The sequence below is a fragment of the Myripristis murdjan genome, chromosome 3 (genome assembly GCF_902150065.1).
Source record: "Myripristis murdjan chromosome 3, fMyrMur1.1, whole genome shotgun sequence".
In the NCBI taxonomy this organism is placed as follows: Eukaryota; Metazoa; Chordata; class Actinopteri; order Holocentriformes; family Holocentridae; genus Myripristis; species Myripristis murdjan.
Genome location: NC_043982.1, coordinates 8,003,813 through 8,019,616, shown reverse-complemented (window position 1 = coordinate 8,019,616; position 15,804 = coordinate 8,003,813). Strand labels below are relative to the sequence as shown.

The 15,804-nt window shown below is 41.9% G+C and overlaps 1 protein-coding gene across 2 annotated transcripts in view; it reads right to left on the bottom strand.

Moving 5' to 3' along the window:
- Positions 1-1,988: 1,988 nt before the first annotated feature.
- Positions 1,989-15,804, bottom strand: part of usp47 (ubiquitin specific peptidase 47) — a 28,489-nt gene continuing 14,673 nt past the window's right edge. Inside the window, exons 9-28 of one of the 2 annotated variants that reach the window (XM_030077657.1) lie at positions 15,663-15,758; positions 15,416-15,568; positions 15,055-15,213; positions 14,660-14,791; positions 14,384-14,460; positions 14,039-14,094; positions 13,203-13,315; positions 12,683-12,790; positions 11,967-12,174; positions 10,197-10,312; positions 9,827-9,946; positions 8,828-9,632; positions 8,075-8,250; positions 7,895-7,975; positions 7,542-7,657; positions 6,988-7,106; positions 5,944-6,074; positions 5,713-5,760; positions 5,472-5,602; positions 1,989-3,620 (exon numbers count right to left, since the gene is read on the bottom strand). In XM_030077657.1, the coding sequence (XP_029933517.1) occupies positions 3,446-3,620; positions 5,472-5,602; positions 5,713-5,760; positions 5,944-6,074; positions 6,988-7,106; positions 7,542-7,657; positions 7,895-7,975; positions 8,075-8,250; positions 8,828-9,632; positions 9,827-9,946; positions 10,197-10,312; positions 11,967-12,174; positions 12,683-12,790; positions 13,203-13,315; positions 14,039-14,094; positions 14,384-14,460; positions 14,660-14,791; positions 15,055-15,213; positions 15,416-15,568; positions 15,663-15,758 (3,120 nt within the window). In that variant the 3' untranslated portion in view covers positions 1,989-3,445. The remainder of the gene's footprint in view (positions 3,621-5,471; positions 5,603-5,712; positions 5,761-5,943; positions 6,075-6,987; positions 7,107-7,541; positions 7,658-7,894; positions 7,976-8,074; positions 8,251-8,827; positions 9,633-9,826; positions 9,947-10,196; positions 10,313-11,966; positions 12,175-12,682; positions 12,791-13,202; positions 13,316-14,038; positions 14,095-14,383; positions 14,461-14,659; positions 14,792-15,054; positions 15,214-15,415; positions 15,569-15,662; positions 15,759-15,804) is intronic. The other variant, XM_030077667.1, reaches the window with a different exon arrangement.

Below are 15,804 nucleotides of genomic sequence, written 5' to 3'. Positions count from 1 at the left end.
AACTGCTGCTGCCAGGGGCTTCATCGCTTGGTTACATCGCACTTGGGAAGGTAACTGTGTCTGATTAACTGAATGTGTGAAAGTGTCACTGCCTCTGAACCCAGAGGGCCTGTGAAGCCGTCGCCTGTTCAGGTCTGAGGGGGATGGCACACCATATGTTGCTGTAGTAATCTAATCTTAGATGCTTCTGTATCTCAAAGTTCTATCTAAGCTGTTCTCCCTGCACTTTCATACATCGTTGTAGACAAAAACCTTACTGCTTCATCCCTGCAATATTTTTGAAGGGTGTGCCATTATTCCATGGAGGTTTGCCTTTGCCAGAACTCAGGCCTCAGCCACTATATTGCACCTCACAGTATCTCTGCAGGAGAGACAATTATGCTTGTTGAGCTGTTCCTCTTGGAGTTCATTTCCACAAGATGCTGGATCAGGCTATACACTGCGGTCTTACTTTTGTGCTTCTGCAGGGATAGCCAGATAGAGGTAACCTGAGGATAAACTGCTAAAATGAATAGACAGCATGGGACTCTTAGCTATTTCCTCTTCATTTAACATAGAAATCAGTTCTCTCTGTAGCTTTTCACATCCCATCTGAATCTGCTCTTTGTCTGTAAGGTTTGTGTCATGACCCTTAATTTTTCACAGGTCTCTCCGGTATTCTTGGAGTTGCTCGTTGTCAGTGTAGAATCGTTTGTTGCACAGCAGACATGCATTTTAATTTGCATCAATTTACTTTTGGCAGGTCGGTCCTACGTCCTGCTCAGGACATACAATGTTACAATGCCAGAATTGTTATTCATATATCCTCTCACTGATCCCTCTCTTCTGTTTGTGCCATGTTTAATCATAAAGATCATTGTCACTATAAATAATGTTAGAGGAAGGACTGGACACCATGAACGCCAGTGTTTTCATATTTGTTCATTTTTAAATGTTTTAAAAATGGTATAGCTGTTATTGTAAGTATGCTCTACTCAGATTTTTCATCCAGGGCCCTCCAGACTGCCCAGCTACTCCCCACAAAATGCCATGTGATGCAACATGGAAAGCTGTGTTGCTGCTTGACGTAATTTGGTACCAAACCATGCATGTGTTCAAAAAAAAAAAAAAAAAAAAAAAAAAAAAAAAGCCCTGGGAGGCCTGTTATTTTCACACAGCTGATTTTCTCTCTAAGTAGTTTTTTGAATGTTTTGATTTCTCCTCCCAGGTTTATCAGAAACAGTTTACTTCCCATATACAGGCCATGTGTAACCAGCTCAAGAGGATTTTGTTAACCAATATCCTAGAATCTCCTGGCAACACCTCCAGACTGGATCATCAGTTTACTGCTTTGACTCTTTGTCATTTGGATGTAAGAGTTGAGTTATGCGCAGACACATTGCTGTGTCCATCCAGGCAGGAAGCTGCTGTTCCATATTTTATGAAATCAACGGGAAAAATCAAACAAATTGGCATAAGTGGCATGTTGTATGTTTGGGATCATTGTCTTGCAGGAACCTTAATCATCTTTAACTCAGAAGAGTGGCATTAGTTTCTCATGCACTGTATGCTATCAGTTGTTTATATATATATATATATATATATATATATCCCAATCATCTCTGAAAGCATTTCATATGTATTTCCTGACTGTTCGGAACAGATCATGTAGCAACCCTGACACAATTTGATGTCGTCTCAGGCCTGGAAGGTGTAATAGCAATGTAAGCAACCCCTGATGTTCATGCATCTATACTGTTGCTGATAACACTGCATATGTTATGTGTAAGAGTCAAGTGTAACCTTTTTTCCTCTTCATAAGCACCTGAAAACCTGACCCATGTAGCTTGTAGAACTCCTGCCTTAAAGACAATAAAGTTTTAAAATACCAACATATCTGTTCTTAAAAGTTGAACAGCTTGTGTTTTGGCACATAACAAGGTCAACATATAAATTGAACGCAAGTGAGAAACCCAGCAGTTTTAATATACATACACAGAAAACTGCAGTTATGAAAAAAAAGCATTTTAATTCATTTCTAAAATCAACTTAAACTATTTTTCACACAGGATTTAATTCTCAAAGAAATAAACATCAACATCAAAAGAAGAATTTCTTCAGATATTGGCATTTCTACAGTGAATAGCTGGTGGCAGCATCAGAAGCCCAGAGGGGCTGGAATGCTAAGCTCCAGTCCGCAGAGTGTTGGGCCAGACGTGAAAGTCCGACGGGCTCTCTACACCCTCTGGTGTCAGTCTATCAAGCAGCAGCAGGTAGAAGCGCCAAAACAACCTCGCTCTCTCTGGTTAAAAACCACAGAGGGCTCTCGGCCCCAGTCCAACATCACACACATGTGGATGACGCGAGAGATGCACACCCAGGTCACATGATGCAGAAAAAAAAAAACAACCCATTAACTTTCTAAATTAAAGGTTAAATACAAACAACAGATGTGTGCCAGTTATCTCACAAGACCTAACTGGATCATTAAGTCTGGAGCAAAATAATAATTTACAATGAACAAAAACAAAAAAAGGAGATTCATAACATAGTCTACTTGGTTTTGTTTCTAAGTCCTTGGTAGTAAAGGACCGATAGCCTATGTATCAGTAAATCCTGTGGAAGTTATGTACGAGAGGCAAAGCTCCTATAAAGCATTAGAAGAGCAGCAGTAAGAACAACCCATAATGACGCATTACTTTGAGGCATTATAGGAGAAGGGCGGGAACAACCTCTGGGTTAGCAATTTTGAATCATCCAATCTAGAGTATAAATTACTTTTCAACTTGCCAAAGATACTGAGAAAGTGAGAAAGTCCATCTCACCAAAGAGAGAGGATACAAGAGGGCTAGATAAGTAGTTCTTGGTTGCATGTACTACTGGTTTGATAGCATTTAAAGGAGGTGAGGCTTCTAAGGATGAGCATAACTTGTCTGGTGGAGAAGTGTTAAGGAGGCGTGAGCGTATAGACTTACAAGATGTTCACGATTGAGTCAGATGGGCTTAATCAACACTACATCCAAAACAGGAAGAGAAACACGCAGTGGCAGAGAGGAAGGTGAAGGAGAAAGACTCATGTGAAAGGAGACAGGTGACATAAACAGACAGGGATGGATGCCTTCCTCTCCAGTTTCACAGTTCTAACATCCATGCATCCATCTCTGGAACTTGACGTTCAGTTGATTTGTCTATACAGTATTTGATTCTTTTTTTTTTTTCTTTTTTAATAATCGAATAGCTTTTGTACTTCCCTTTAAACTTTACAGTACAATACACTATAGTGCACAATAGGATTTCTGAGCTAATCCTGGAGCCCAGAGTGGAGGGTGAGAGCACGTCAGCCTCACAGCGCTGCTTGACGTTCAAGTCAATGTGGGACCCCGTGCTCAGACAGAGTCCCTGAGCCTGGCCGCTACATTGCAGCAGGCAGGCCTTCCAAACACCCACGGAGCGGCAGGTCTGTGCATCAGTCCTGTCCCGGGTCCTTGGCTGGGCCTCCGTCCAGGTAGATTTTGAGGGCCTTTTCCTTGCGAGGCGAGTAGCTGACGCGGTGTCCGGTCTTCAGCAGCCGGCTGCTCTCCTTCTTCATCAGCTCGTTGCGTTCATCCTCTGACAGATCCATAGGCTCCTCAGTGCTGTCCCTGTGCAGAAACAGATCACAGAAAAGCTGACTGACATAGCTGTAGAATGGGAATGAGCTGCAGCAGTGCAATGCACATGCAACTGAGAGAAAAGTACTGTTTGAAATTCACATATGGTCTAGCACCATACCCCAACTCTACCATCAACGTCATGAAAGAAGGCTGATTCACTTTTGCCATTAAAAACCAACCACAATAGTAAGAAGCTGACGGTAAACTAGCATTGGACCAATATATAGGAAGACAATCACTATTGGCTGGTAACAGCTTATTTTACCAGCAATATTTAAATTAGCGGCAATACAAAAAAAAAAAAAAAAAATTACTATTTTTAGATTAATTAACTGGACAGTAGCCTGCCTGCTAGCCTTCTCCGCCTGAATGAATTATAAATAAACATAAACAACAAGTATCTGCAGTATATTAAATCGTTTTTGACCTAATTATTTTGCACTGAATGATCATATGATTCACGCGGGAGACTCCCGAGTTTTAACCCTATCTCCCGCAATGCTCCCGGTCAGTAATTTCTCCCGCTAATCTCCTGATTTTACAGTGAAGGAAACAAGTCAGATTGTGGGGGGTATTTGTCACAGTATCTGGCCATAACTGCCAACACTCCCGTTTTCCCCAGGTTTCTCATCTCCTGCCGCCCTCCCGTTTTGTCTTTTCTCCCGGGAATCTCCCGTAATTTACAAGCCCCAATTTTGTTTGTTAATAATAATGAGAAACGCACAATAACAAAGGAAGCTGAGACCGAAAGCTGCTGCAGCTCCGTTAGTTTAACACAGGGGTCACCAATCATGTGCCATGGAGGGCCGAGAGGCTGCAGGTTTTCTTTCCAACCAAGATCTCCACCAGGTGATTTCACTGATTAGCTCCTCCTTTCTGATACAAGGTGAGGTGATCAGTGAAGTCACCTGGTGGAGGTCTTGGTTGGAATGAAAACCTGCAGCCTCTCGGCCCTCCATGGAACATGATTGGTGACCCCTGGTTTAACAGAAGCTGAAACACACGGCGAAATGTTTAACTGTAAATAAAAGTGCGCATTTTCCAGCCTGTGTCAGACAATGCCGAGTTTATAGACTAATTATTAAAAACCTGGAAGTGTTGTAAATCTTAACCGGCTCGGCGGGTAATATCCCCGCACATCTTTTGCTGCTCCCCACCACAAAAATCTCCCGGATTTTACTACTCAAATGTTGGCAGGTATGTGAATGACACACTGGAGTCGGTCGGCTCTGACAGTGTTGCTTCACGTGCACCTACTCAATATCATAGCCTGTGATTTCCGTTTATGTCAAGCTGCTATGTTTATCCTCAAAACTGACGGAGCAACCTAACGCAGACATGTTAGCTTACCGTTTTAGGTGATATGCCCTGTTGGTCGTTGAGCTGTGATACGCAAACTGTTGTTTACAAAGTTTGCATTCGCCTTTTTTTCCCCATCTGTTTTGTTAAAATGCTGCCACACTGACGACGTCTTTGACATGGTAGAGGACTAAATGTTCATTAAACGTTCTTAATTAAGCAAATAGTCGGAAAACCAGACCTAATTTTTTCTTCAATTCAGAACATATCGGCCTACCTATCTGTCTCCGCCAGTGGGTTGGGCTAATCCAAAATTGTGAAAACAAGGGGGGTGTTCTGAAGACAGACTGTTACCTGTGAAACCGTTTGTTCTGAAAACACCCCCATTAGCACTTAGTGCTTTACTCCTGATAAAATTAACACGGCAAATAATCGACCAATCAGATTTTGGTCAACCAAGAACGTATCGACCAATAAATCGACCAGTCGACTAACAGACTACAGCCATAGTACAGACTGCACCACATCCAGCTCTCTCACCTGTAGAAGACCACGGCTCCGTCATCACAGATGTACAGAGGCCACACATTGAGGGTTGACACCTTCGGGTTCCAGTCTAAATCCTGGTGGATCTCCAACACAGAGATGTCACAAGGAAACGTTCCTCTCCCCTGCACAGGAAAGGCAGCAGCAGATTCACTCAAAGGTAAAATGGTAAACAGGAAAGTAAAGAAATAAACAAACAATCAAAGAGTCCTGTGTGAAGCAATGCATTTCATACCTTGGCAAACTCCAGGTTTTCAAGAGGAATACCACTTATTTCACTAAGCTGTGGACAGAATAAAGAATAAATGACAGACGGCATTAAATATCATTCAGATCATTTTGTATGTGGTGTCATAAGTACCACTGATTTCTCTTCCCTCAATGCTGCATAAGATAATCTTAAAGCTACATCTCTGTCTGTGTGAATGAAGTGGAAGAATATACAAACAATAGGACAGTACAACACCTTCTCCTTGAGTTCTTCCACACTGCTGCTCTCCAGAACCACTTCCTGGAAGGGCTCCAGCTTCATTGTAGCAGGACGCCAACGCCGCGTTAGAACAGCCAGCTGGGACATAGACTTCATCTTTTCTGGTTCTGAGAGACACACAGGAGGCCATGACTTAAACTAAGATTAGACTATAAATTAAGTGCTCTCACTGTTGTTCTTAAATCCAGACTTTCAACACAAAGGTGTTAGAACTTTTGCCTCCAGAGCCCCCAGACGATGGAACATACCATACTGTTGTTTTTATTGCTTTTATCTCATTTACTCCATTTTATTATGTTCTCATTTTACTTTTATAGTCAACTATTTATGTTATTGTTCTTATTTCCTTTTGTTGTTGACTTTGATGTCCTTATATTCCTTGGTCCTGAGAGGTGAGTGGTCATTGAAGTGGCCCACATGCACTGGCAAGATAAGTGTCAAGACATTTTACTGGAACAATGATCAAAAAGCAGCACTGTAATGCCATACTACAGCGTCACGTTATGTGCCTCAAGCCCATTTTTCCATTCCTGTATGCAGAGAACATAAAACAGGTCTGGATAATATCTGTCTAATTACAGAGAGCCACACTTTTTTTTTTTTTTTATGGAATGTTGATGATGGCCGAGTAATAAATTTAGCAGTGCCATACAGCCTTAATCAGGGAGCCAGTGGGAAATTGTCTTTCTGGAACCCTCTATAACCTGAAATTATTGAGCAAAAACAATAAAATCTGTGTTAACCGAGTGAACGCCAATAAGGATGGTTATGATGAAAACAAATGACAGATTTTACTGAATGACATGGCACTGTTTGTCCAGACACTTATTAATATTTCAGTACAGACCGATCAGGAACCAGCACCAATTTAATGGCACTGCTTGAGATATACAGAATGTGACCTGCCCCAAAAGTTGGAATGTTCTTTCAAGTTCTGGACATCAATCTACAAAAAAATCAAAAACTGATGATGGACAATACTGCTATTTTCCCTCTGAGGAATCGTGGAATGAGAGTTACCATTGAGGACCTCCAGAAAGACCTCCCAGTTGGAAGAAATGTTGATGTCTTCCTCGTAAACATGGTAGTCCAGAAACACTGTTCCTGGGTTCTTCCACGTCTTCTTCCTGAGACGGAACCTGACCACACAGACACGGTTCAAGATAAGAACTGGGCACACTGACCAAATTTAAAGCAACACTTCAAGCATGCTTCATGACTGTACACGAGGGGATTTTCTGAAAGTGGTTGCTGCAGATTTTGAAGATTTAAGCAAAAATTTGTTTGGGAAGTACTGAAGCATACGACTGGAAACCAGGGAATCGTTTAAAAGAATGACAAGTGTGAGTTTAACATAAGTGAGAAGAGGGTAGAGCAATATCTATAAACTATCAATGGCAAATGAACTTAATTTCTGTTTACTTTCCAAAATCATGTATCATTTAACATGTAATCTACAAATACAAACCAGTATCTTATCTTAACATTAATGATGCGGCTCCTGTTTGTGTCTAGGCCACCAGGCTTTGACCATTCGTTAATGTGCTGCTCCAAGTGTGAACACAAAATCTCACCTGTCAATGCTGAGGTCAAGCTTGCACTGCTCTTTCAACTGAGGAAGCAGCTCCTCTTTAGACTGTCTGACAGTCATGCCCTTGGCAAACACCGTGTCCACAAGGAACTTACAGGGCTGGGGAGCACAGGGAGAAACATCTCAACGATGCAGTTTCAACATTAATCTCCAAAACTACCATTTTAGCCTTGATTTTGTTTTCCTCACCTTAACACAATTTGTCTTTACTAAAAACTGCTGACCACAATAACATCATGCTGTGTATTTATAGTACTCTAGGTTCATATTCATATATATCCATCACAAACATGCCATTTTATGTATAAATAGCACAAACCCCACTTCAGTTCTTACCTCTGGTTCATTCACTAGTAGCTGATACACTTTCACTCTGTATTCACCCTTTTTCAGCGCTCTTCCAAGTCGAATAGTTATCTATTGAAGGTAATAAATATTCAATAAATTCAACACATTCCGACCTGCCTAAACATACCGAGGAAAAAAAAAACATTCTGAAAAATAATCCTCACAAACCTTATTGTCATCAGAGAAGGATGAGAGAGTTTCATTGAGGCGTACACTCTCAAACTCCTGGTTGTTGGCGTACACCCGGAACACCTTGAACTGGGTGGAGGTAACTCCCACGAAGGGCTCCAGGTTCTGCTTGAACGCTGCCAACGTTATTCTCTTATCCACATGGACCACTAAACCTTAAGCATAAGAAAAGAAACAGAGATTTAACATCTCTTCAAAGATACGTTGCCCCGTTTCAGTTGTGCAAGCTGTTCTGTCAATTGGATACATTTTCATCAGTTTTCAAGATTCACTTTGCCACCCTTCCATTTAAAGTCGCTAAATCAACATCGTGCTCTATCTGAATCGAAAGTAGAAATCATACATTAGAGAGAAATTTCTTTTGTCTTCTAAAACCCAACCTCTTCTGAAGTTGTAGCAATTCTGAAACAAGCAGTCAATTTATCAATTAGTAGAGCAACAGAAAATCGATTCTGACTTTGATCAGAAGTAAAAATAAATAAATAAAGCCCAATATTTGTTGGTTGTAGCTTATAAATTCTTGTTTTGCTTGTTTCTCTCCGTTTCATATCATCAGTGCTTTGGATGGGCACATTACCACATTTAATGGATGGGATAACTATTTGAAAAAAAATAACCAAAGATTAACTCCAGTATGAAAATAATTATTTGTTGCAATTAATGTTATATGCACAGTTTCTTATTACAAAAGGATGATTTTTCTTTAAATGGCACTATAAAGAGGATTCATACATTTTTGTGCATCCCCAGATGACTCATCGTGAGCACAAGGTTCTGCTTTGAAGTACAGGTACTGAGCCTCTGCCTTGCTCTTTCCGTTGTCGTCGTACTCGCTGTCTGTGCCGGAGTCTTCCTCAGCAGTGTCCCAGGTCTCTTTTTTGCCCTCGTGGGCTTTGGAGCGGCGGCTACTGGTGATGCTGTGTGAGTCCAAGCCATTAGCCAGCTGGATAGGGCCACTGTCCGCATTACATAGTGTGTCACTGCTGTGACTAGAGCTCAGGATGTCGCTGTCCACCGAGCTGGTGCTGCGGTCGTTGTTTACCTCAGAGTCTGAGCGCTCCTCACAGGCAAACTGGTTCTCGGCATCAGAGGAGGCACCACCGCTGCCCCCAGCTGCTGCCCGGATCCGGTTTTCCAGCTCTCTGTTGTCTGCAGCTGCACAAATGGATGAGTTTGAATCGGCCTCCTGGGTTGGGGACTCAATATGTTCAAAGTCGCTGGCATCTGAGCTTTTCTGGCTGTCACTGGTGCTGGAGCCCTGTTGCTGCTGCTGGAGAGACAGGTTCTTTAGCTTCTCTGTGCTCTCCTCCAGGATAGCCTCTACGGACTTCCTGTTACCCTTTGATCCTTCAAAGGAAACATCAGAGTCACCTCCCATTTTTTGGCAAACAGTTCTGTTGGTCAAAGTACCAGGAGACTGCTCAGGCAGCAAGACCAAAAGTCGGATTGTATTCCCGTGGCGATCCAGCAGTTTCCACAAGAGAGAGTCAGTGAAAGTGACCTGGTGATCCGTTGAGTCAGAGCTCTCCACAAAAACCTGATGGGAGGGCAAACACAAATCGCACATAACAATCAAATTTTAATGTTTTTTAGGGATATTCAAATTGATATGCTACTGAATGTTTAGCAATGAACACATACAAATCCCTGTCAGATGGATGGCATGTTTAAATGTGGGACATTATGCTTTAAGGGCTTTACGGTCAGAAATAAAAGAAACAATCCAGGGACCTTGTTGCTCCTGAAGAAGCCCTCAGCTTTCAGTGTCTTGTTTGGAACATAGAGGAGCCGAAGGTCGTTATAGCAGCGCTCCAGGACCACGCGCATGGTTTCTGCAGATAGCTCTGTAGCCTGGAAACAAAGCCAGACATAAGACATAGGACTGGATCTCACATTCTCTCAACTACTGCTGTATCAGATTCAACCATGCCCTATCACAAGTGTTGGATAAAAATGGTTTACAGAATAGACCTTTTGTGCAGCCTCACTAATGTAAAATGACTCTAACCCTCAGGGGATTATTGATCAATTAAATAACTAGGCAAAAAACAGAAGACACTAAAGAAAAGAAAGATTAAGGAGAAATGAAAGAAAAGAGAACCTGTGCAATGAGCTGTTTGAATTCAGTGATCGTCTGATTCAGGTAGGCCCTGACGCTGATGGGAGGAGCGATGGTCTCACTCTTCAGATCAACCACGTGAACCTTTACCATCACCTCTGTAGAACAGCGCGCACACACACACACACACCAAGACATTATGAGCAGTTTAGACTCATCATGCTGTAACATCAGCTTTTTCTGTTCTACATTACTAAAACATCTTTCTTACATCCAAAAGTGTGCAGACATGAGCTTGTGTACTATATATTGTCTTAGGTGTGCACAAGTATGGATAAAATATGATGGTAAGCGTACCCTTTACGCCCACCTTCAACTTTTAAGCAAATAAAAAAATATGCATGTGTCAACATTTGGTGTTTTTATCCTTTTAACCAATCACTTTTACTTATTTCAAGCTCTTATTGTCCAGAACTAAGGTTTGTAAGGGGGAAAAAACAGCCATTTTTCATCTACCATATTGATCTGAATATAAGACGACACTGATTTTAAGACGACCCCTCTTTTTCAAGAACCTTTTTTGGAAATATACTTTTTATATGGACATTCTGCGACACCAGCCCATGCTAGCTTTAAAGTCAGTTCGGGGTATGTTGAGCTCTGTGGCAACTTCAAGTGCTTTTTGCTGCATCACAGCCCTCGTAATGGGTAGTCCTTCGCTACGTTTCTCATTCACAAAATCGCACACCCTCCGGTCAGTCTCGTTGAATCGACCAGTTTTTGGACCACGAGAAGCCCTTCTCTGGCTGTGGGCATTTTTTAGCTCTTCTTTCTGAGACCGCCACCGTCTCACATTGCACTCAGGGCCAGGGTTAAGGGATGTTTATTTACCTTGACAGTTTCGGAGGTAACTTCAGAAAGCGTCCAACTGACAGCCGGAGCAGCATGTCAGCTGGCTGCTACATTCAACCGGTGGCGGCGCACACCGGCCGGCCCACCTGATGCCGGCTGGTGCCTCGGTCGGCTCGGTCGGCACACAGGCTGCCATATATACCTTTCATCATAAATCAACTTTTGTTTATACGCGGTTGCAGCAGCACCATGGACAGCGACACAGACAACATGGTTGATTATTGATTGCGCGACGCGGCCATTCGCCGGTAATCGAGCCGCGCATTAAACGATTTTGCGGAGGCAGGAGGAAAGTTGTATGATTTACGTTGTATCCACGTTCGCGAGCTGCGTGCGTGACCGTTCATGTGCTCGTGCATGAACGCCCGTACCGTGCTGGAGCACACCCCTTCCAACTGTGCTAGAGCGGGGGAAGTGTATTGTATTCAAGCACGGAACATATGCAAGTACAATACATGTGTATTTGCTTAGACCCCCAATATTAGACGAGGGCGTTTTTTCAGGGAATTTTCAATGGAAAAAATATCGTCTTATATTCAGATCAATACGGTATTTCCAGTCATTTTTAAAGTAAGTAGACATTAACATAATAAAATCTTCTCATTGAATGTCAGTTGTGTTTTTTCCAATTTACTATGCAATGTCACTGTAAAATATTTCATTATATTTTCCTCTACTGCTTTGAATATGTTAGTGTCACCAGCACTTTGTATTTTTGAGTGCTTTAAAAATAAATCACTAGTATTATTCTTATTAAAAAAGAAAGATTTTTAAGCTGGCATACCAGACGCATGGTGCAGTGGATATTTGAGCTGCATAGAAGGGAGTACAGCGAAAGCAAAAATGCATGATAGGCATGCAAACAACTGATAGTGCCGTGAATATTAACGGCCTACTGACCTCCGGGCTTGTAAGGCTGGAACACTTGCTCTGGCCTGCGTGTTTCCAACAGCAAGTCAAACATGTATGAGGACTTGACTCCTCCCAGCAGCAGGCCCATCGGTGTGTCCTCCTCGCCTTCATAGGAGCGCTCCAGGTACTCATGGAACTCATCATATTTCACCAAGCGACAGCAGTCCAGAGGGACCACACCGTCTAGCTCCATCAGCTGAGAGGCAGTACACATAATGTTTAGGATGTTTTTGACACTAACCAATCCACATGTTGAAAAAAATGTCTTTAATGAAAGAACTTCATAAGAAACTAAAAGTTAAACTTTGTTCTACAAAAACAACAGCTGGTCATGTAAGTACATAAAACACAGGCTTTGCTAGTTTACCTAAGACCACCATAAGTACAACTTCTAAAATTCATCCAAAGGAGTGTCTTCTATTAGAGGTGTATCAATAGTTAGGTAAATCTTGTTTCAGCTGCCTTCACTATTTCAAGGAAACAAACTATGGGAACTTCTAAAATCAAATTCACACGCACCACTTTCTTAGTGTAGGTCAATAATTTTAAAAATGCTGACATCCATCCTTGTTCTGTGATGTTATTGTTTAACTGTCGTATTTGTTGAAATTATAGATTACTTGTGATGTTCTGGTTTCACTGTACAACTGACAGATTGGTTTTTAATTTCCTGCTCCTCCTATTTCTATCTCAGGTAGTTCTACCTTGTAGGCCATTTCTGTTGCTTCTCGGAGAGTTTTATCCTTATGCACTTCCAGCTTGCTCTCCATCATCATCAACATCTTCACAGGGTGCATGCAGAAGAGTTTGATCTGAAAGTAAAAAGAGCAAGATTGAAACAAGAAAGGTGCATTTCCCGAAGAAAATGTGGGGTGATTACTGTACAATAATGGCAGTGGAAAGGTGGTGGCTGTTGGTTTTAGGCTGATACAGGGGTGCAAATATGTGGTTGATATTCAATGTTGTTGCTAGGTAGTTGCTATGGTGTACTAGGTGGTTGCTATGGTGGTCTAGGTGATTGCTATGGTTTTGCTAGGTGGTTGTTATGGTGTTCCTAAGTGGTTGCTATGGTGCTCTTGGTGGTTGTTAAGGTGTTACTAAGTGGTTGCTACTGTATTCTGGGTGGTCATTATGTGGTTGGTAGGGTGTCTTGAGCTGGTTAGTGTTCCACGTGGTTGCTAGGTTGTTTGCTAGGATGTTGCTAGGTGGTTGCTATGTGGCTACCTTGCACGTGTTGCGCTCAATCTCTCTCTGTCTCTTTTCCTGTTCTTCAGACTCTTTCTCCTTCTGAACCAAAGACTTGATGTGCTCAGGGAAGTCATCCACAGCTAAATATTCTGCAGACACCACAACATACAGTGCAGACATTATTAAACCACACATTCCTGGACCAGCACACTAAAGCCAACCTTATATAATAACCAAAACATCACGATTATAAACAACAACAACCTTGCCACACTGAAAGGCCTTCATGTTGTGGTTCTGTTCTAGTGTCGGGTGCTTTACAGGGTTGAGGGCTTCTGGGTACGATCACATTAATTTTATAATGTATTTCTGTCTAAATGGATTCAGTAACTTCAAAGACAACAATGCCTCTATCAAGATGGCTCTGGCAATGATTTGAGAACCATGAAACTGATGTTAACAATATGCCATTGCCTCCTCAATACCCGTATGGGATCCCAATTGAGCATTTCTGGTGAACTCTGAGGAAAATAGGTGCATAGCTGATCAGTAAAAATAACTGCGTTGATGTGGTGCTTTTAAATTTTCATAATTTTAGGTTGCCTTTTAAAGTTCTGGACAGGGACAGCAGATGAAAACAAGCCTTGACCGCTAACTCTGACTCACTTACAGTTTAACTGTTGATTGGTGTGTACTGTCCCTGAAAAGTAAACCAATAAATAAATAAATAAATAAAACAGTGATCAGAATTGACTTTGCCCTTGGAGAGGAGTAAACCAAAAGAAAAAAAAACACGAAAAGAAAACACCCTACACGTGACAGAGCAACCATGATCTAAATGATTTAAAGATTTAAAGGAATGAATCCCTTACTTGCATTCCTTGAGGGATCTTTCAATCTATAAATCAGCATATACGCATTTGTAGAGCTGTTGGGTGAAAAGGAAACCTTATTAGCATTGCAGTGGAATGGATAAACATAAAATATTGTTTTACTAGGTACTAGGAACTGTGTACTCCCTCTACAGGCACATGAAAAAACATAGTGTTATACAAAAATGTTTCTCAACAAAAACCCTCATTTTTCTTCTGATTACTTACATGCGAGTTGCTACACAACTGCTCAAAACTGATGCAAGACCAACACTGTTTTTGTTCTCAAATGAATGAAGGCCTTGTACAATCAATCCATTAGATGACTGATGCAAGACAGCTCACCTTGCAAAGGCACTGGAATAATAGCCCCTGCTCCCTGAGGACCCTCCGTATGTCTTCCTGATATCATCCTGGGTGATCTGCACAGTAAAAAATGTACATACAAGCATTGACAATGATGCTGATGATTTTAATATTAAATCACAGGGACATGAGGATATTTGTGGCTTCCTTTTATTAAGAGCGTGTAACGATGGTGAGCTCTGCGCCTGGTGAGTCATTTTGTCTGATATTTCAGCGCTTTTAGTAAACAAAATGAGTTCAAGGACTGAGGCTGACCTTGCTGACGTGTTGGTCATTGAAACTGTACCACTGGCCATCACTGAAGGACTTGATGCAGGCATAGTAGTGGCCACCGGCAGCACTTCCCGAATGGACCATGACGGAGAACAGCTCAAAAGTCAACAAACTCTAGAGATGAGACAGGAGAAAAAAAATATATTACTGTACAGTCAAACACATGCAATCCAAGCGCTTTGTTTTTCATTTTCATATCATAGTGGAATGAATGGCAACCACTGGCTGGATAAAAGGGAGGAAAAATTACACTGAGTTTTAAAATACGATTGCTGGCTTTGGGAAAATATTAGCAGAAACATTATGTATGTACATTTTGTAGACATTACACCTCTGTGGTCCTTTAATAAGCTTTACACAATGTCCAGGCTGGTCACCTTTGGCTTCAACACCCTCTCTGTGCTGCCTGTGCTGTCCAAGCAGATGCCCTCATCCACACAGTCATCTGTGGAAAAATCGTTGCTCATCTGGTCGCTGTGGCAACTGCCTTCGTTCTCAGCCCCACTGTCAGTGCAGCTCTCTGTCTGAGGAGACTTCTAGAGGGGAGGCCATTTAAAACAACAGAGAGTGTATAATAAAAGCTGGCTAGATATCAATGTCAATCACAATAGATAATTATGAATAACTGATGACTTCATTTTAATGACCAGTAAATCATATCTAGGTTAATCCACAAAATGCTCCTCATCCTCCAGACCTAATAACCTGGTGTTACACAGGAGCCCATGTTGCTCTCACCTCGTCCTCCACATCAATGAAGGGACTCATGTCAAGCTCCTCAGGGAAAGTCATGCGGTCATTGAGTTTGATCCGATGCATAGTGGTGTAGTCAAAGTCAAAACGCTTCAGCTGTAGTGTCAGCAGGTAGGGAAAGTGCAGAAATCTCAGCCCCTGTGGGGAACAGTCATTAATCAGAGGCGAGTCTGTAAGAGTGGAGCATCTTTGCTCAACATGACTCCCCACATCATATTTTCAGTTTGCTCACCTTACGGGCGTCACATTTTTTTTTGCAGCGCTCACAGAAGTATTGGTTGGGGCCATCGAGAGTTTCTGGTTGAATGAATGCCTGCAGAGCTTCCTCCTGTGAAAACAGAATTGGTTAGGGCCATTGAACTGTAGGCCTGCTC